The sequence below is a fragment of the Lutra lutra genome, chromosome 13 (genome assembly GCF_902655055.1).
Source record: "Lutra lutra chromosome 13, mLutLut1.2, whole genome shotgun sequence".
Classification (NCBI taxonomy): domain Eukaryota; kingdom Metazoa; phylum Chordata; class Mammalia; order Carnivora; family Mustelidae; genus Lutra; species Lutra lutra.
This window is the reverse complement of record NC_062290.1, coordinates 41,633,900-41,654,490: the sequence shown is the minus strand read 5'-3', so window position 1 is coordinate 41,654,490 and position 20,591 is coordinate 41,633,900. Positions and strand designations below refer to the sequence as shown.

The 20,591-nt window shown below is 39.1% G+C and overlaps 1 protein-coding gene and 1 non-coding gene across 2 annotated transcripts in view; one reads left to right on the top strand and one right to left on the bottom strand.

Moving 5' to 3' along the window:
- Window positions 1-20,591, top strand: part of FREM1 (FRAS1 related extracellular matrix 1) — a 175,368-nt gene that overhangs the window by 102,021 nt on the left and 52,756 nt on the right. Inside the window, exons 20-24 of the mRNA XM_047700950.1 lie at window positions 769-965; window positions 4,986-5,208; window positions 10,305-10,449; window positions 15,066-15,207; window positions 17,889-18,084. Of these exons, the coding sequence (XP_047556906.1) occupies window positions 769-965; window positions 4,986-5,208; window positions 10,305-10,449; window positions 15,066-15,207; window positions 17,889-18,084 (903 nt within the window). The remainder of the gene's footprint in view (window positions 1-768; window positions 966-4,985; window positions 5,209-10,304; window positions 10,450-15,065; window positions 15,208-17,888; window positions 18,085-20,591) is intronic.
- On the bottom strand, window positions 12,712-12,813 carry LOC125084138 (U6 spliceosomal RNA). Its single transcript, XR_007122497.1, has one exon. It is a non-coding gene; the product is annotated as a U6 spliceosomal RNA (small nuclear RNA).

Below are 20,591 nucleotides of genomic sequence, written 5' to 3'. Positions count from 1 at the left end.
AAACTTACAATGTTACATGGCAGTTATATCTCAATAAAGCTGGCGGGGGGAAGATTTATTGCATTAAAGGTACACAGTTTGGTCTGTGACTTAATGCTCAACGTAGAGCATTTTTCTCTTTTTGATTTAAGGCGATGTCAAAATAGCAGGTCAGCTAATTCCACTCAATCCAACCTGTCGCTTGATGTGTATGTCAAGTAGGCAGATGACTGACTGGCTCTTGTTTCGCCTTCATATGAAAGAGATGGTCTCTTTTTTATTCAAGCAGGACAAGAACTATTTATATGGGAGCAGTGATTTTAATTGAGGGAAGGTCTTGCTTACATTCATTGCAACAATATAAAGAACAGTCACAAAGTCCCTACATATCCCGGTTAGCGGTTACCACCTTTCTGTTCTCCATGCAAATTTTAATCCTTCCCTATGATTTATGGATATCTGTATTTATGCTGATGCAGAAGACACTATAGCAGCCCCTGATAGCTGATTCTTAGATCAATTGTACCGATCTCTTATTTGCTTTTCTGAGAAATAAACTATTGGGTTAAGGGTTAAAAACCAGTATCTTGGGGGGGAAGAAAAAAATGTGTATATATATATATATATATATTATATATATATAATATATATATTATATATATATAAATGTATATATATATGTGTGTATGTATACATATATACATACATATATGTGTGTGTGTGTGTATATATATGTATATACATATATATATATTTCATATTGACCTGCTCCATGTTGGTGTGTTCTAGCTTCATTCTGGTGGAAAGACATGAAGGCTTTGCACATTAACTACGTGCAGGCCAGGCATCTGAGGATGGAACCAACGGCAGACCAGTTCACGGTGTACGTCACAGATGGGAAGCGACGCTCCTTGGAGATACCATTTCACATTATCATCAACCCCACGAATGACGAAGCTCCTGACTTTGTAGTGCAGAATATTACTGTAAGAAACATAACGGGATTTTTCAGTTTCTTCTTTTTTAAATCATTTTCTGATTTTATTTTCACCTAGTTCATTTATATTGGTCCAGGTGCACTTACTACATTAAGTTGAAAAGGAATGGGGAGAACAGTCACCTATATTCTAGAATACAGTTACTTGAAGAATATTATTCTAGTAGTAATGATGGTAATTGCAAGCATATAGAACTGCATGAATGGACTTATAGTTGCATTGATACAGGATTTTGTACTTACTAGGTTGTAGGTGGTATTTCGAGTCCTTTACATGTACTCATGGAAAGGCTTACAAGGCTTTTACAGTGATGGTATTATTATGATTGCCTTTTAGTAACTGCAAAAATGAGGCACAGAGAGGTTAATTCTGTGGCCCAAGATCACAGAGCTTGGAAATAATTGGCATATAGGGAATGGTACATAGGAGATTTGCCCCCAGGCAGTTTGATTCCATAGCATGCTCTCTAAACCAATGCTATCATGACAAGCACTCTCAATTCACATATATTAAGGCATCTTTTCATATAGCTATTTTTATTTTTTAATTTTTATTTATTTTTTAAAAGATTTTATTTATTTATTTGACAGAGACACAGAGAGAGAGGGAACACTAGCAGGGGGACTGGGAGAGGGAGAAGCAGGCTTCCTACTGAGCAGGGAGCCCAATGTGGGGACTCGATCCCAGGACCCCTGGAATCATGACCCAAGTTGAAGGCAGATGCTTAATGACTGAGCCACCCAGGTGTCCCATATGGCTATTTTTAAAGATTTATTCATTTTGAGAGAAAAAGAGAATGAGAGAGAGAGGGTGCATGAGCAGGAGGGGCAGAGGGAGAGGCAGAGAGAGAATCCTCAAAGTAGACTTTGAGATGAGTGCAGAGCCTGACAGGGGGCCTCGATCTCACTACCCCAAGATCATGACCTGAGGCAAAACCAAGAGTCAGACGCGTAACCAACTGAGGCACCCAGGCGCTCCTTTATGTAGCTATTTATAAAGATAGATGAAATGAAAAAAATACAATTTGAATCATTCTTTTTCTGTAGTTTTAAAACTATTTTTACATGATGTTTTTTAGTTTTATTTAAAAATTCATATAGATAGTTAAAATGGCCGTAATATCACTCCTCAGATAACATCTGTTGTCTTTAAAAACATAATAATAAAATATGTAGTTATACAAGTTAAAATATTGAGGAACATATGCAGTGAAATATGAAATATGAAAGTCTCCCTCTTCTACAGCCTCTACCCATATCCACTCCCCATTGACTTTTTAGTAATTCCTCAGAAATAATTTGTCCAAATGCCAATAATATGTGTTTGTATGTATGTATGTGTGTGTGTGTGTGTGTATATATATTATATATATATGCAATTTTTCTGTATTTACTTATAAATCAGGGGTCATATTATACCTACTACTCTCCACTTTTTAGAAAAACCTAATTTTGTATATTGGAAACCTTTCCATATCAGCATGTAGTCTTTTAAAACAATTCTATATTTTACATACAATTATTTAATTCAGAAATATGTACAGCAAATCTTGATTAAATAGAGGAACACAGGCTTTGGAATAAGAAGCGTTTGGGTATTGCTGTTTACTGGCTGTAGGACCCCAGATAAGCTATTTCTCTCTATACTTCTGTTTCCTTATCTGCAAAATGTGTATCAAATCCTTAAGGGGTAATCATGATGAACAAGATGGTCAGGCACATACTAGTCCCTTAGTAAATAGGTCTCATTTGTATTATTGTTAGGTTTACCATCTTTTTTCTGACATTTACCAAAGCAAAGATCTATTTTGAAGCCATTATCTAGCCTTATTCGTCACTGAAAAGTATCAAATTCTAAATGCAAAAGTCTTTATTTGATTTGAATTGTCTACTGACTCTTAATGGTATCTGAGAGTCATCTCCCCAAGAGACTTAAGACCCAGCTCCTGACCTTCCCTTTCTCTTGGCATGTGGGTTCCTCTGGAGAGCACTTCAGTAATTACGAGAGAGAGAAGAAACTCTACAAATGATTCCTTCTATATCTACCTCTGTTGTCTTGTATCTATGCAGAGCTAGAGTTTCTGAAATAATTAGGCCACTGGGAAATTGTCCCTTTTCCTTCTCTGAAAGTAATCATGCTTTTTACCTGGGCACTCCTTAGAGAAGCTGTTGGAGGGTATCAGATAGGGAGCCCTATGTGTTACTGCCAGAGCTGGCTTTAAGCTTCAAGTGATTTTTTAAAAAATAGCCCTATTTATTATGCTTTCTTGGGGAAAGTCTGTTTATCTTGTAGACAGTCAAGCTTCCATCAAGTTGGGCTGCAACTTGCCAAAAAATATGAGGTTTTAAGATATCCTAATTCGTTTCAAGTGGCTCTACTAGTGAGTTTCTGCATTTTGTGCATATTGATCTAAACCTTTTATTTAGGATCTCAGTAAATGAAATGTGCAAAAAAGAATCCCAATTTTTCAGTGAAATTTCCCGGTCATGTTGTGAAGTAATTTACCATCTGATAAATGAGAAAGGAATGAGCTATATAGTGAGTCCAGGAGTCCTAAGCTTTAGGAAGAAGGGTAATGAGGACATATTTTCAGTGGCTTTATGAAAATTTTTGGAGAAAAAGCCAAGCTACCATCAAAGATGCTTTCATAGTTATATCATTGCACATTAAATTATGATGCCATCTTTGTCTTTAATAGGGAAGGCCAGCTATAAGGAAACCAACATCATTTTGGCCCAGGTATCAGCATGGCAAGCGATTCTTCTTCACACAAGCGCAGTAGACGCTAGTCGCGGGAAGCCTCCCAGTAAGAGAGGCTCGAGAGAACGGGCATTTTCACAAACCTAAACTTTATGTATCCTTCAAGGCTAACATGCCCACTCTGCCATGAAGACACTCCTGGTCTCCTCCACCCTTTTGCACTTCCTGTTTATCCATATTTAGTATCACTAGATAATTTTCTTGTTGTATTATAATCACCGATGGACAGGCCTTCATGGTCTCATCCGACTTTGACTCATTAGAATATTTCATTCCCCACAGCACGAGGCCCAGTGCCTTGCAGATTACCAGTCAGCATCTGTTCGATGTATACAGTCTGATTATTTAGGTCTTGCTTTGTTTCAAAAGATGAAACAGATATTTCTTTGTTCTCTTCATTCTTGCTATGAGAAAAAGATCAAGACAGCTAAGTACCATGTCAAGTTCTAAATGGCTGGAGGCTACCTGAGATGAAAAACAGTCCATTCTCTTTGTATTTAAAGGATTATGAAACCCGGAGTGGGATCTGGGGGTGGGAGGAGGTGGTTCAGGAAAGTTTGAGGCATGAGGGTTGGGGAGAGGTGAGGGACCCTGAATTAAAATAAACACTGTTGGGCATCCACAAGCCTCCTTCTCGATTGTTGTTCATTGCAACTGAAGTACAGAAGGTTTTCCTGTGATGAGAAAACAGAGAATGAGAATGAGAAATAGAATAGAGAAAGAGAATGAGAAAATAGAAAAATGAGAAACATAAAATACCCCCAGTGCACATAGCAGACATCCACACCATTTCTGAAGCAGAAACAAGAATTGTGAAAGCAGCAAGATTCAGGAGGTTAAAATAACAGATTAGGATCTGAAGGTGAAAGGTCCACACTTAGTTTTACAGTTGAACTCTGTGACTTCCAGAAAGCAAGCATTCTTTTGATTGCTTTTCCCCTGAGCTTTGAATTATGGGGGGGGGGGGGGGATTTGTGTGTGTGTGTTTGTGTGTGTGTGTATCTTTTGTTCTTTAGGAAAATGAATATACTGCTTTGAAATCTTCAGAGAAAACCTGAGAGAGATTAATAGATTTATTCTTTTCTAAGCTCATGTTAAACCAGCCATTTCTTTTTAGGACTCATTACACACACATTTCATAGAAAATTTGTAATAGGATATCTTAAAATCATTTCTTTGAAGCAACTTGCTAAAAGAAAGACAAATGTTATTTTGACACAGCTGACATGCCGACTTGTTTTTGCTCAGGTGTGTGAGGGTCAGATGAAAGAACTGGATACCTCCGTCATCGATGCTGCTGATCTCGACCTTCCCAAGGACCTCTTGCTTTTCAGTGTCACTCGTAAACCAAGCCATGGCCTCCTCATCAACAGGGTGCTTGGCAAAGACTTTCCGCAAAATATGCAGCCTGTCAACCCCAGCCGGAAGCATGAACTCGTTCAGAACTTTTCCTTGGAACTTCTCAAGAATGGTAGATCATGTTCCACTTCAATTCACTTATTGTTGTTGATTTAGTAATTTAGCCCAGAAAAGCTAATAGTAAACCTCAGATGCAGGAAGTGAAGAAATGGCAGTCAACTACTTTATTCATTTATCTCTCAAGAGTTTTCTCTGGGCTCTGGATTCACGTAGGGCATGAAGCCTCAGTTACAGATAGTGCACAGTTGAAAAGGAAATAGTGTTTTCTTTCACTTTGGGAGCATCACTAAAAATGACATTTGTGGGGTGCCTGGGTGCCTCAGTCAGTTAACTGTCTGACTCTTGATTTTGGCTCAGGTCATGATCTCATGGTTGTGGGATCAAGCCCTGCATCAGCTCTGCACTCAGCTGGAAGTCTGCTTGAGATTCTCTCTCTCTCTTCTCCCTCTACCTGTCCCCTTGCTTGTGCTCTCTCTCTTTCTCTCTCTCCAATAAATAAATAAATCTTTAAAGAAAATGATATTTGTGATTTGGGGTATTTTAGCTCCAACTTTTTCATATCATAATAAAAAATTCCTTTTAAAACTACTGAGATCACGGACCTAAATTTGAAGAGATTTGTTGGCCAAAACTTCTATGTTCAAAACAAATATAGAACCACATATAATAACATTATTCTCAGTGGAGATAATTTGTTCTTTAAGGAAATGACACATGGGAATAGCAGCCTGAATTATTTTTTAATTACTCTTTTTTAAAAAAATCAATTTTACCCTATTTTCCAAATATAAACATACTTTTAAATATCAGAGAAAAGGGCGGGTCTAGAATCACTGCATACTCTCACTCTCCTTCCTGCCTTCACATGTTTCCTCAACCTGAATCCCCTTTGCTGGGTTAGCCAACACAGTGCCTTCAGAACAAGGTAACCTCTGACCTCCCCACCCACCCACCAGGCACTCCAGATCGTCCCTTTCCTGGGCTGGCTCCTTTCAGCACCAGTTTAGCACTTTTTCTACTTTCTACATTTCTCCATTCCACAACAAGTTTAAGCTCTCTGCCCCCAAGTTTATTTTGCAATGGATGTGCCACATCGTGTCATGTTTGAATTTGAAAAGTTAATTCATATGTTACTCGGTTTTTGTCAGTTGCAAAGAAAGAAACTCTGGGGCTTAAGTGATGATATTGCCAAATCAATAACCGTGTGTATCAAATAATACAAACAGGTTGTTACAGTGTTCTTCTTTTCAAATTTAGGACAAAGGAAAAGGAATAATCATTCAAATTGTACTCTCAAAGTCTGTTTTGTAATTCAGTTAAATATTATTACTTATTATATTACTAGGCTAAATAAGCATGTGTATTGGGTAAAGTTTGCACCATATGATGATTTTGAAGAAAAAATAAATGGTTTACATAAATTAATGCTTTGGTCAATAACTTAGTAACATTCTCAGAGATTAGATTTTTGTCTTTATTTTATTTTTGATTCATTTACGGCTACATTTTTTAAAAATTTCCAGTATATTCTCACATACATCCTCTAACCCCAAACATACAGAATTTATAAAATTGCTGCTACATTATGTAATCTGGCTTTTTTTCTTAGCAACTATAAGAAACTTCTTACTTTTTAAATGTTAATTGAAAACATGTTTGTGATAACTCCAGCTTTTCATTGTATGGGGGTGTTGCACTGTAATTTTTTTTACAACTATCTTCTATTTTTAAATATCCAGAGAGCTTTTCATTTCTTGATATTACAGGTTACACATAAAGATGCTTTATGTATATTTTTGTAACATAAATCCTAGTCCACATCTCTTAAATTTTTTTTGCCATAAATTTTTATAATGAAATTACTTGGCAAAACAGGAGAGCATTCATAATACTTTTGGGGAAAAATTGCCATTGCTTGATATGCATGAACATGCTTAGTTTCCTAATCAAGAATGGATATTTTTTTAAAACTTTTGCGAATTTTGTAGTCAATAACAGTCCCTCGTTTTAGTCTTAATTTGAAATTCTTGGAGTATGAGTAAGATTTACCATACTTTCATATTTATTGACTATATATGTTTCACCTTTTTGTAAATTACTTGATAATGTCCTTTGCTCATTTTTCTATTCATTTATACTAACTTATAAAAGGTCATTAACTACTGATGTCTCATATTTTTGTCACATATGTTACAAGTAAGTTTTCCCCCTATTATTTGCCTTTTAATTAATGTTCTTAAGTACAGAAATCACAAATTGTAAGTGGTGAAATTTATCATTATTTTTCTTTATGTGGTTTTCTTTTGTTACTGTATTAGGAAGATGCTCTACATTCAGACATAAGATATTTACTTGTATTTTCTTCCAAATAATTTAAAACAGCTTTAATGAGATATAATTCTCATGCCATAATATCCAACCCTTTAAAACCTACCATTCAGCGGTTTTTAGTGTATTCATCATCCCGATTAATGGTTTTTTAGATCATAGAACACTTCCATTATCCCCCCAAAGAAATAACATACTCATTAGCAGACACTCTTATCCCTTTCTTCCTCAACCCTTGGCAACCAGTAACCTGTTTTTTTGTCTCCACAGGTTTGTTTATTCTGACCTTGCAGAATCATATAAATAGAATCTATGAGCTTTTGTAACTTCTATTTAACATAATGTTTTTATTTAGCAATGTTTTCAAGATTCATCTATATTGTAACATGAGTCACTACTATGCCATTCCTGTTATCGCCAAATATTCTATTGTATGGACATAGCACATTTATTTAATCTGTTCATCAGTTGATGGGTATTTGGGTCACTTCCACTACTTTTTTTTTTAAGATTTATTTATTTATTTATTTATTTGTCAGAGAAAGAGCACAAGCAGGGGGAGCAGCAGGCAGAGGGAGAAGCAGCCTCCCTGCTGAGCAGGGAACCCCATTCAGGACTTGATCCCAGGACTCTGGGATCATGACCTGAGCTGAAGGCAGGTGTTTAACTGACTAAGCCACACCCAGGCATCCTGTCCTTTCACTTTTGACTGTGAACATTCATATATATGTTTTTGCATGGATATGTACCTTCATTTGTCTCAGGTCTGTATCTAGGAGTGGAATTGCTGGGTCATATGATAACCCTATGTTTAACATTTTGAGGAACAGCTGAACTGTTTTCCAAAGTAGTAGCATCAGTTTGCATTCCTACCAGTAATGTATGAGAGTTCCAGTTTCTTTGCATCCTCACCAAAGTTTGTTACTGTCTGTCTTTTTAAGATAGCCATCCTAGTAGGTGTAAGATAGTATCTCATTGTGATTTTTATTTCATTTCCCTAATAGCTAATAGTGTTGAGCATCTTTTCATGAGTTCATTGACTATTTGTCTATGTCCTGACATCCATCTTCTTTGGAAAAATATCTACTCAAATCTTTTGCCCATTTTATAATTGGGAGTTATTTTATCATTGAGTTGTAAGAGTTCTTTTTTTTTAATTTTATTTTATTTTATTTTTTTTTTAATTTTTTTATTTTTTCAGCATAACAGTATTCATTATTTTTGTACCACACCCAGTGCTCCATGCAATCTGTGCCCTCTACAATACCCACCACCTGGTGCCCCCAACCTCCCACCCCCCACCCCTTCAAAATTCTCAGATCGTTTTTCAGAGTCCATAGTCTCTCATGGTTCACCTCCCCTTCCAATTTCCCTCAACTCCCTTCTCCTCTCCATCTCCCCTTGTCCTCCATGCTATTTGTTATGCTCCACAAATAAGTGAAACCATAGAGTAAATGAAACAAGATGGGATTGGGAGGGAGACAAACCATAAGTGACTCTTAATCTCACTAAACAAACTGAGGGTTGATGGGGGGAGGGGGTTGGGAGAGGGGGTGGGGTTATGGATATTGGGGAGGGTATGTGCTATGGTGAGTGCTGTGAAGTGTGTAAACCTGGCGATTCGCAGACCTGTACCCCTGGGGATAAAAATATATGTTTATAAAGCTGTAAAAAAAAAAAAAAGAAAGAAAGAAAGAAAGAAAGGATGAATACCCAAGTTTTGTAGCAACATGGACGGGACTGGAAGAGATTATGCTGAGTGAAATAAGTCAAGCAGAGAGAGTTGTAAGAGTTCTTAATGTGTTTGGGATACTAGACCCTCCTTTATCAGGTATCTGATTTGTAAATATTTTCTCCAGTTCTGTGGGCTGTTGTTTTACTTCCTCAATAGTATCATTTGCAGTCCCAAATTTTTAATTTTCATGAGATCTAAATTACCTACCTTTTGTTTTGTTTTGTTTTGGTCACTTGTGCTTTTGGTGTCTTGCCTAGAAACCATTGCCTTACTCAAAGTCACAGAGATTTACTCGTGTTTTCTTCTAACAGTTTTTCTAGTTTAGCTCTCACATTTAGGTCTATTATCAATTCTGAGTTAATTTTTGTATGTAGTGTGAGGTAGGGATCGAACTTCTTTTTATTGTCTGTGGCTTTTGAGTTGTCTTAGCACTATTTATTGAAAAGACCACTCTTTGCTCATTGAAAGGTTTCTGTGCTCTTGATGAGAATCAGTTGCTTGTAAATGTAAGATTTCATTTCTGGACTCTTATCTATTAGGTTAATTTACATGTCTGTTCTATGCCAATTCCACACTGTCTTGATTACTATAGTTTTATAGTAAGTTTTGAAAATGAAAAATGTGAATCTCCAACTTTGTTCTTTTCAAGATTGTTTTGGCTATTCTGAGTCTCTTGCATTTTCATGTGAATGTTGTGTAGGTTTTTGAAAAGTAGTTTTATATATAAGTTTTGCTTCATCTAGAATTTATTTTAGTTCTTGTCTTGAGGTAGATATCTAACTATAATTTTCCCCAAGTAATGAACCATGTTCTCATACAGTGTATTAAATAATATATGCTATCCTCACTGATGTCTAAATAAGATCCTTATCAAATATTTAAGTATTTAAATATGAATTTTTACCAAATTAAGAGGGCAGTCTTATTTCATAAAACAGTTTAATTTCACCCAATTGCACTGACTAATGAACTCTTGGTGATATCAATACCTTGGAAATTAAAAAAGATTATGTGTGTTTTGAAATGGCTTAATCATAAGAAAGATTTACTTTCTCTCTCTCTCTTTTTTTCCCTGCTTCTTCCAGGAATGAAGTTGGTATATGTGCATGATGACTCAGAGAGCCTTGCTGATGACTTTACAGTCCAGTTGTCAGATGGGAAACATAAGATATTAAAAACCATTTCAGTGGAGATCACCCCAGTTAATGATGAGAAACCAACGCTGAACAAGTAAGCTCCTTGAAAAGAGTCTCTTTCAGATGTTCTAGAAAATTTTGTGGTCTGGAAGACTAGGTGCAGATGTCATGTGTGTCTTCCAGGGAGAAACAAGACTTTGACGGCTCCTGTCTATCAACTCGTCCCACCTACTCCTAGAACTTTTAGTTCAAATGTTAATGTAACATCTCCCTAGTTATTTGATTTTCCTCTGAAAGTTCTAGTTAGTGGTAGATAATTAAGAATGACTGAGCCTATTGTATGGAATGAAGAGTGTCCTAGGTATTTAAACACCTGTACACACACACACACACACACACATACCAAAGTGCAATAGATTATGTATAGACTTAACTAATATGTGATAATATTAACAGTAGACAGTCCTCCCCGTGGATTCGATCAAACTTTTAACTAGGAGCGGCTACGTTTAACATATAAATGCCATCGCTTTCATCATCTAGGTATTTCATGATCCACAACCCTCTGTGTTCCATCAGGGTCAATACTCTTTTCCTACCTGGTATCAAAATGATCACTTAAATGATCGTTTAAAAATTCTGAGCTGGGGCGCCTGGGTGGCTCAGTGGGTTAAGCCGCTGCCTTCGGCTCAGGTCATGATCTCAGGGTCCTGGGATCGAGTCCCACATCGGGCTCTCTGCTCAGCAGGGAGCCTGCTTCCCTCTCTCTCTCTCTGCCTGCCTCTCTGTCTACCTGTGATCTCTGTCTGTCAAATAAATAAAATCTTTAAAAAAAAAAAAATTCTGAGCTGACTAATTGCAAACCATCTCGGTAACTCCCTCTGTAACTGATCAGTGTGATCATAGGGTAAAGCGTCTTTGTCAGATACATTTCTGCAGCTCCAGCCATGGCTCGTATTACTGGCCACCACACACAGCTGTACCAGGGCAAAACCTGAGGAGGCCCATCTGTCTGGTGCTGGACACGGAGAAGTGTCTGCTTCTCCTGATGATCGTTTTTTGGAGGGTTGCGTCTCAGACATCAGTTCTACTAAAAGTCCGCAGCAGAACTTTCTGTTTTCTGGGATCTAGCCAGACTGTTGGACTGGGATGACCCTGATTTATAAAAATGAAAATAGGAAGGATATTGTGATATTTAGGAAACCCCTTTCTTTTTTTTTTAATTTTAAAGATTTTGTTTATTTATTTGACAGAGAAAGAGATCACAACTAGGCAGAGAGGCAGGCAGAGAGAGAGGGAAGCAGGCTTCCTGCTGAGCAGAGAGCCCGATGCAGGTCTCAATCCCAGGACTCTGGGATCATGACCTGAGCCAAAGGCAGAGGTTTAACCCACTGAGCCACCCAGGCGTCCAGGAACCCCCTTTCTAATGACACTGTATCTAAGAGAATGGGAGGGAGGGGCAAACCGGTGTTTGACAGACACTGTATTGGATCTTTTAATGGACATTTCCTTAAATCCTCACCACAGCTATGGGAAGTAGGTATTATTATCCTTGCTCACAAAATTGAGACCTGACAGGTCAAATAACAGGGCAGTCACTCAGTCTGATTTCCTGTTTCGTGCTGCATTCTTTTTTTTTTTTTAATTAACATATAATGTATTATTTGCTTCAGGAGTACAGGTCTATGAATCATCAGTCTTACACAGTTCACAGCACTCACCGTAGCACATACCCTCCCCGATGTACATCACCCCGCCACCCCATCCCTCCCAAACCCCTCTACTCCAGCAGCCCTCAGTTTGTTTCCTAAGATTAAGTAAGAGTCTCTTATGGTTTGTCCCTCTCTCTGGTTTCATCTTGTTTCATTTTTCCCTCCCTTCCTCTATGATCCTCTGTCTTGTTTCTCAACTTCCTCATATCAGTGAGATTGTATGATAATTGTCTTTCTCTGATTGACTTATTTTGCTCAGCATAATACCTTTGGGTTCCATCCACATCATCGCAAATGGCAAGATATCTTTTTGATGGCTGCATAATATTCCATTGTATATATTTACCACATCTTCTTTATCCACTCATTTATCGATGGACATCTAGACTCTTTGCGTAATTTGGCTCTTGTGGAAATTTCTCCTATAAATATTGGGGTGCACATGTCCCTTTGGATCACTACATTTGTAACTTTAAGGAAAATACCCAGTGGTACAATTGTTGGGTCGTAGGGTAGCTCTATTTTCAACTTTTTGAGGAATCTCCATCCTGTTTTCCAGAGTGGCCGCAGCAGCTTGCATTCCCACCAACAGTGTAGGAGGGTTCCCCTTTCTCCTCATCCTTATCAACACCTGTCATTTCCTGAAAAATATGGTTCATGAATTTGCATGTCCTCCTTGCACAGGGGCCATGATAATCTTCTCTGTATTGTTTCCTTTTTAGCATAAGTGCTGCTGAAGTGAGCACTGTCAACCTCTTTGTAAGTGGGGATAGTAACAGTATCTTTTTCATAGGGTGGTTGCAAGGATTAAATGAATTAAAATATGTAAAAGTATTTGAAAGATTGGCTAGTACACAGGAAGTGCTCCTAGGTGCTGGTTATTATCATTATTAGGAGCTATTCTCACCCTAAAACCACGAAGATGACCCAGTTCCTCATTTATTTCAGTGCCAATCTATTTGGAAAAATAGTTTGTGCTTTGTCCATTTCTGCCCAACCTCTCCCACTTTATTAAACCTGCTCACTTAAAAGTTACCCTTGGCCTTCCTACTGAATTGAATGGCTTGTCTTTTCTTGCTGGACTTTATTAGAGCATTTGCCTCTATTTCTTTGGAATACCTTCTAGATGCTGTAGTAGATGCTTCCAGAGTTCTGGGCCATGCTCCCTCAGCCCCCTGCTCCGTGATTGTAGTTGCTCTTGTGGTGGAACACACCAGGCTCACTGTCAGGGTCACATACCAGTGCCTTGGTTCATCACTGTATTTGCCATGTCGCTCAGGGCTTTCTGTGAAGCAGCACTGGCTCATTTGGCCCATTTGGTCCAGACACAGCAAAGACACTCTGACAGTAGCTCTCAATCTATGGGAGCTAGTGCAGAAGTAAATGTCCCATACTCCCACCCTTCAGAAGTACAATTTTTTAAAAAAGATTTTATTTATTTGAGAGAGAGAGAAATAGGGAGATAGAGAATGGGCAGAGAGGAGAGGGAGAAGCAGACTCCCCAGGAGCCTGATGCAGGGCTCAACCCTGGGATCATGACCGGAGCTGAAGGCAGATGCTTAACCAACTGAGCCACCCAGGTGCCCCAGAAGCACAATTTGAAGCATATTCTATATGGTTCTTTGAAGGATCCCCAGAAGCCCTGAGTCCATAGCCATTAACACCTTTCGTCGCCTTACTCCTCCTGCTCTCACTCCTCATTCCTCTCTCTTGCTTACTGGAATCACTTCCCAAATAAATCACCTGCACCACAGTCCTTGTCTCATGGTCCCTTTTGGGGTAACTCAGACTATGACATACTGCCCTCTCCCTTGGCCCCTCTGATATCTAATTCTGGTAACTTTCTCCTACGAGCTTGTTATCTTCCTCATCACATGGCCTTCCTTCCTGTTTTGATTAATCTGTTTCTATTAATGGCACCACTCACCTCCAGAATCAACCAGTCAGCTGATTCATTAGCCTTTGAGAGGAATGGGATTCATATCTTCCAGGAAAGAGGTGGGCAGAAATCACCTCCTTCTGCCAGGGAAGATGTCAGCTCTGGAGAGGCAAAAGAGTCACCAAGTACAAGAGGTTAGAAGTGAGGTGTCTGGGCTCTGGCTTGTCAACTGAGAGCCTGGAAGCTGCTAGAATACCAGTTGATGCTACTGAAATGTCCTTTATCTGCATCCAAAGGAAACTTCATCGGTTTTTATGGGAAAACAAGCAGTCAGGTTGGGCAACTTTTGGCCTTGTGTGGTGACCCAAACTGAAAGCTAGAAACAAAGGTGGAAAGAAATCTCTTCCTCACTTGGGCGAGACTAGAGAAAATGGCCGTATTGGCTGGGAGAGGAGTAGAGGCCAGTAGCAGTATTTATAGCGAAAGCAGCAGCTGCTCATCCCAGCCCCGTCTTCAGGAAGCCAGGGGCTAACCTGGCAGGTGAAGCACTTGGAAAAAACAATCGCTGTGAAGGGAACGCTGTCTACCCGGAATGTTATCAGGGAAAGGGAGGGTAATGTAGGAGGCCATGGATGGCCTAAGTGTCACCAATCTCATAACAGTGCTCATAACAGTGCTTCAAAAAGGTACCAGAACCTGGGTGACTAAGCCAGTCAGTCTCTTTAAGTAAGTTTTTATCTGTAAAATTTGAATGATACTGTCTTGCTCACTTATGTCATGGAGCTGTTGTTGTAGCAAGTGAAATATTGGAAATAAAACCGTTCTATAAAATAAATTACAACAGAAGACGGTGAAGTGCAATGCATAGAAACAAGCAGAAGTCTTTAATTACTTCACACCATGTTCGCTGTGGCTGCCTAGTTGCCTTTTAGGGCTTTGACGTGTAAAGTGAAATGAGAGCCTGTTTCACGAGCCCGGCTCATCATTTTCGGTGCCTTGGATAGGGAACAGCATTCCCTAGCTGTTGAAGATTGAGAACTGTGATAGTCCTTGTGAATGAGCCCTGCAGAAGCCATGCCTTCTATTTTCCTATCAACCTAGACATCTTCCTTTCTACAGGAAGGCTGAAATTACCATGAAAATGGGTGAAACGCGTATTATTTCTAGTGCCGTGCTTTCAGCCATAGATGAAGACTCACCCAGGGAGAAGATTTACTATTTGTTCGAAAGGCTTCCCCAAAACGGGCAGCTTCAACTTAAGGTTGGTGGTCTTTTTACTGTTCTTTTTCAAAACTGATGTAGCAGGTATATATTTTCTTAGTCCACAGATTTCTATAACTGAAGTTATTCTCTAATAACCACATTTTGCCCAGAGGTAGAAAATTTAATTTTCTTAGTTTGGGGTGAACTTACATCATGCTAAATTTTCTTACTCAACTCAGGGTAAATTCAAACACTATCAAGGTTCTTCATTATCTCGCCTCCCCTGGGATCACACCTAAATTTTGGGAGACGGGGGTGACTGGGGTAAAGCAAGTTGTCCAGTTGCTGAGAACCATGCATCCTTTGAGATATCTTCATTCCCCCCAGATTTAAAAAAAGTTTTTTTTAATAGAGTTTATAGAGCACTTATTGTGGATATTAACAACTTGATTCTGAAGTTTGTATGGAGAGGCAAAATGCACAATATAGTGAACAAAAAGGAAACCAGAGTTAGAGGAATGGGACTGTCTGGCTTTAGGACTCACTATAAAGCTGCATTAATTGAGGTAGTCTGGATCTGATGAAGGAACAGATGAATAGATCAATGAAATAGAATAGAGAACCCAGAAGTAGACCCTCACGAAAATATAGTCCACAGATCTTTGGCAAAGGAGCAAAGGCAATACAATGGAGAAAAGATAGTCTTTTAACAAAGGGTGCTCACCAGTCTGATTCAGACTGTGTGCTCGATGCCCAAGGAGGAGCCCAACTCACATGATAGATCAGTCGCTTGAAAAGGTCCTGTGAGTAATCCATCAAAATGTTTGTTTGAATGATGGATGAAGTCTAGCAAGAACCACTGCCAGCCATCCCCAATGCGATTATTTGACTGAATGCTTAACTTTTAATATAATGTCAGCACAGTCCTAGAAGAGCAGTGAGGATTCATTCTGCGTGGAACAGCTTGATTATCTTAGATCGTAGGCACCATAGAGAATCGGAGTGAAGAGCAATCACTGATTTAAATTGAGGTACAGCTGTGTCCTTATTTCATTTCAAAGAGTAATGAAGCAGAAATGCAGTGAGAGCTCACGCATTTGGGTAGCATGGGAAGTGAAGGGTTTGGGGTATGTGAAAATGCAGATGGGTCCAGCTTCCCCGTATGGCACCACATCATTCTTTCCCAGCTCCTTTGGGCTTTGCCAAGTCTCTCCGAGACCAGGGACTGGGACTCTAGGACTCCTGGACTTTCCCAAGGGTTCTTGTGTCTTGTTGATTTTCTGTAGTTTACACCACCTTGAGTCTGACTCTTATTTTCTTCTTCTTTGGAGGCTTGCAAATGATTTTGTCAAACCAGAGCGGGCATTCGGGAGTGTAAATGGGGAATTGCATGGAGATGGGAGACAGGAAAAGCTATCTTCTTCTGTATTTACTTTCTCAGATAGATGACAAACGAAGAAAGTTAAATAGAATGCAGGCCGTCCGGTTTGAAACCTGAAAAAGTCTGTTTTAAAAACTAAATCTGGAAATAGGTTTAGGATGGAAACACATAATGACCTTAAATATTACAACATAACTAACTTTCATCCAGTGAGTCCTGGGGCAGAATGTACCTCTGTACAAACATCAGATGAGCAGATATATTAAAGAAGAGGAAACTTTATCAAAGAGGATGTAAAGAGAAGTGGTAACACAGTAAAGAGAAGTGGTGGGGGGGCAGTGAGGCATTTTTGCCAGAAACTGGGGGTCTGTGGAATAATGTGTTAAAGGAAAGAAAAAAAAAATCCAAGGATTTAAATTTCTATTTTAGTCTCTTAAACCAGACAAGGAAAAGTAAGGGTTATATTGTACAATAAATTTGTTAGATGACATTTTTCTTGAATTATGTCAAATGACTTTAATGAGCTATTCTTGGGGAAAGTTATGTATCTTCAGAGAATAACTAGAAAATTATTATAAATCAGATACAGATTTATTAATATTATGTTTTGAGTACTCTCAGTTGTCAGTTCCCCCTAGCATAAGAACCTCTTTTAATTGAGAATACCACAATTTCTGCACTGAGTTCGGTACAGAATATATGCTTAACTGATGTTAGCTTGTTTTTTAGGAGATATTGATAAAAAATAATATATGATACTTGCAGTTATGTTTTTTTGCTGACTCGATATAAACAGAATGATCAGGATCTTGTTAATTTTCTCTGGGCTTCAATAAAGCTGGGAAATGTACTGGGAGTAAATACATCCATTCTATTTTTGTTTTATCTAATTCAGATAAGTCCAGTGATAAACCAGTTTGAAAAAATAGGTTTGATTAATTGTATAATGATAGGAACTAAAAAAAAAAGGAACCCTCAAATGAAACATACTTAATTTTTAAAGAATCAATTTCAGGAGCTCGATTACCCACCTGCTCTCATTAATTGGAATATCTAATCAGCTATGATTGCTCATGATAAATACCTTGGAAGTAGCATCACTGTTGAATTGCCACAAGACTGTCAAAAATCCTTTGGTTGAAGGTAATTTTCTCCTGGGTCTTAATTTGTTTTAATGTATTTCTTTGAAAGGGAAAAAAATAAGGTAAAATGGCAAAAAAATAAATTGCATCTGGAGTTTCCCTGAAATATCATTTCTATTGGAGGCTTACAGGCTTACAGGGAGTACAGGAAATATCAATTAACATAACTTGTAAAGAAAAAAACACGGGTGGCTGACTAACTCTGGCACCTTTCAGATAGGGAGGGACTGGGTCCCTGTCTACCCCGGCATGAAGTGCACTCAGGAGGACGTGGATCTGAACTTGCTGAGATACACGCACACCGGGTCGATGGATTCCCAGGACCGAGACAGCTTTACCTTCTACCTCTGGGATGGTGACAACAGATCACCAGCACTGGACTGTCACATCACCATCAAGGATATGGGAAAAGGTAAAAATATCTCTCTCAACATTTATTGGGACCAAGTTTTAGAACCAGAAGTGAGCTGGTATAAACACTCAAAGGTTTTCAACTAAATGCTCCTCCCTCCCTTCCTCCCTCCCTCCCTTCCTTCTTTCCTCCCTTCCTCCCTTCCTTCCTTCCTTCCTCCCTTCCTTCCCCCTCTCCTCTCTCTACTTCTCTCTCTTTTTGACTTTCTTTCTCCTATCCCTTGTACCTGAAATTCCATCTCTTATGATTTGCTTCCCTGACTCCTCCCCTGCTCTGCCTGGGAGCTCTGAGGCTCAGAGTAGCCCATCAATTTGTCGTTTTTAGAATTTCGAGAGCCTATTGGAAATCCAGCCTTGCCAACAACATGGCAGCCCAGGCTGCTTTAAGAGTCAGGGTTTTCTGTTATAAGTAACATTTTACCAAATCAATACGAAAACTCTAATTTTCTCTTCAGGAAGAGAGTTGTTACTTGAAAAACAAAATCTCAGGGGAAAAACATTTCCAATATAATAACAAAAAGGAATATAGACATATTTTAAAATTTAGAGCTCAAAAAAAAGGAACTTTGTCATTGAAAAGGTTAGACTGTTGCTCGTTTTCACTGTGAAAGTGCTAATACCAACTCTCTCAGGGACAGGGAAGAACACAAGGAGATACTAAGCTGCTCTTGAATGAAGCAGACCCATTTCTGTAATAGGACTCAGCAGCATCTAAGCAGGAGAAGGAGGAGGGTGAAAAAATACTGGGAAGAAGACTCAACAAGGCGAAGTGTAAGCCCTAATGTTACACAACTCTCACTACCCCAAAGCGTTGCTTAGAGTTTATGTGAGGAAGGCACAATTCATTTCTTGTTCATCCGCATCATCCCAGAGTCTCTGTATTCTTAGGACCAAGCATACACTTGGATCTTCGATACATTTTTGATTGACAGAATGCTTCCCTTTTTGCCTTGCTGCCAGGAAGCTCAGAGGGCGGCGATCTTACATCACCTGTATGATCGAGTTCCAATAGTCCTGAATCTTTCTCTTTTCAGTTGCTGTCAGCTTGATTGATTTTGAGATTTTTATTTGGGGTTCTAAAATAACATATTTTATTAGCTTGTTTCCCAGTTGTAAAATATGTTCCTTGAAGATGGCCAATAAGTGACTCTCAGAGAAGCTAAATACGACTGCATGCATTTCTTTCTTTCCACAAAGTAAAGGCTACTATGTTCATCATCAGTGTATGTCCAGGCGAAATGTAATGCCAAGTCCTGTGTCGTGGAGATGGCTAATGTATTAGGACAGACTGCTCTTGGCTAAGCACAGTGCATTCACGGGTGGTGGGGGGAGAGTTCTGCTCTATACAACCACCTGGGGATTTTTTCCAACTAGAAGATCCTTCCTGTCTGAAGGCCTTCGAGACTCTCCGGAAGTGAAACATGGAGGAAAATGAGAGGACCCCTGGCCCGGGCTTGGAGGCATCTGTCTTCTGCACCTTCCAGTGTCTGAGTCATAGTCCCATGCCACTTTAGGGGAGTCTGAGCAGTGGAAACTCTAGTGGTGCGCCCAGGAAATGAGGCTGGTGAGCGCCTGGCCAGTCTCTGCTGGAACTGACCTGTGATTCTTCTCTGAAAGGATTCGTGAAACTTACATCAAACAGATACTTTAACCTACTAGCATTTTCAGAAGTTCCAGATTCCTTTTCTTTGCTCCTTTTTACATCATGGTGTGTTTTACATCTATAGAGTGTTGTATTTTCTTTTTTTTAACTTAGTGTGAATTTTCTCAGGTTGTAGCATAACTTGAGAACTGTCATTGTTCATCTCTGAATATTTAGACTAAACCATAACCCTAACACCGAGCATCTAGATTGCCTCCATTTGAGAGCGATTATAAATAACATCGGGCCTTCCAGTTGTTCTGTGGCTTGTGATTTGCACAGTGGCAAAAATGATATGAGTTATCTTTGAGAGAAGCTTAAAGGGACTTCGTCTACAGTTGACCTTGAACCATACTCTGCTGTCACTGTGCTGAAAAACTGCATTGAGGGAAAGCCCAGATGCTCTTCCTCCCCTCAGATCCATCTTCTGCTCCTGATGAAACATTCTGTAGGTGATTTTTATGTCCCGGGCTTTGTTCATTCTTTTTACTCCCTTGATTCATCTTGACTCCCAGGAGGCCAGCCCCATCTGGGGCTCAGGTTTTGGTTTAAAATTAAGATGCTCTCTGATTCTCCATTGCACCTAAGTTGGATAGCATTTTGAGTTAAAAGCACCAATAATCTGCCAAAAAGACCAACTTAATCATCTGAAACAGAGTTTCTCAGTCTTAAGATTACTGACATTTTGGGACAGATAATTCTTTGTTGTAATGGACTTTTTTTTTTTTTAAGATTTTATTTGACACAGAGAAACACAGTGAGAGAGGGAGCACAGGTAGAGGGGATGGGAGAGGGAGAAGCAGGCTTCCCACCGAGCAGGGAGCCTGATGTGGGGCTCCATCCCAGGACCCTGGGATGATGACCCG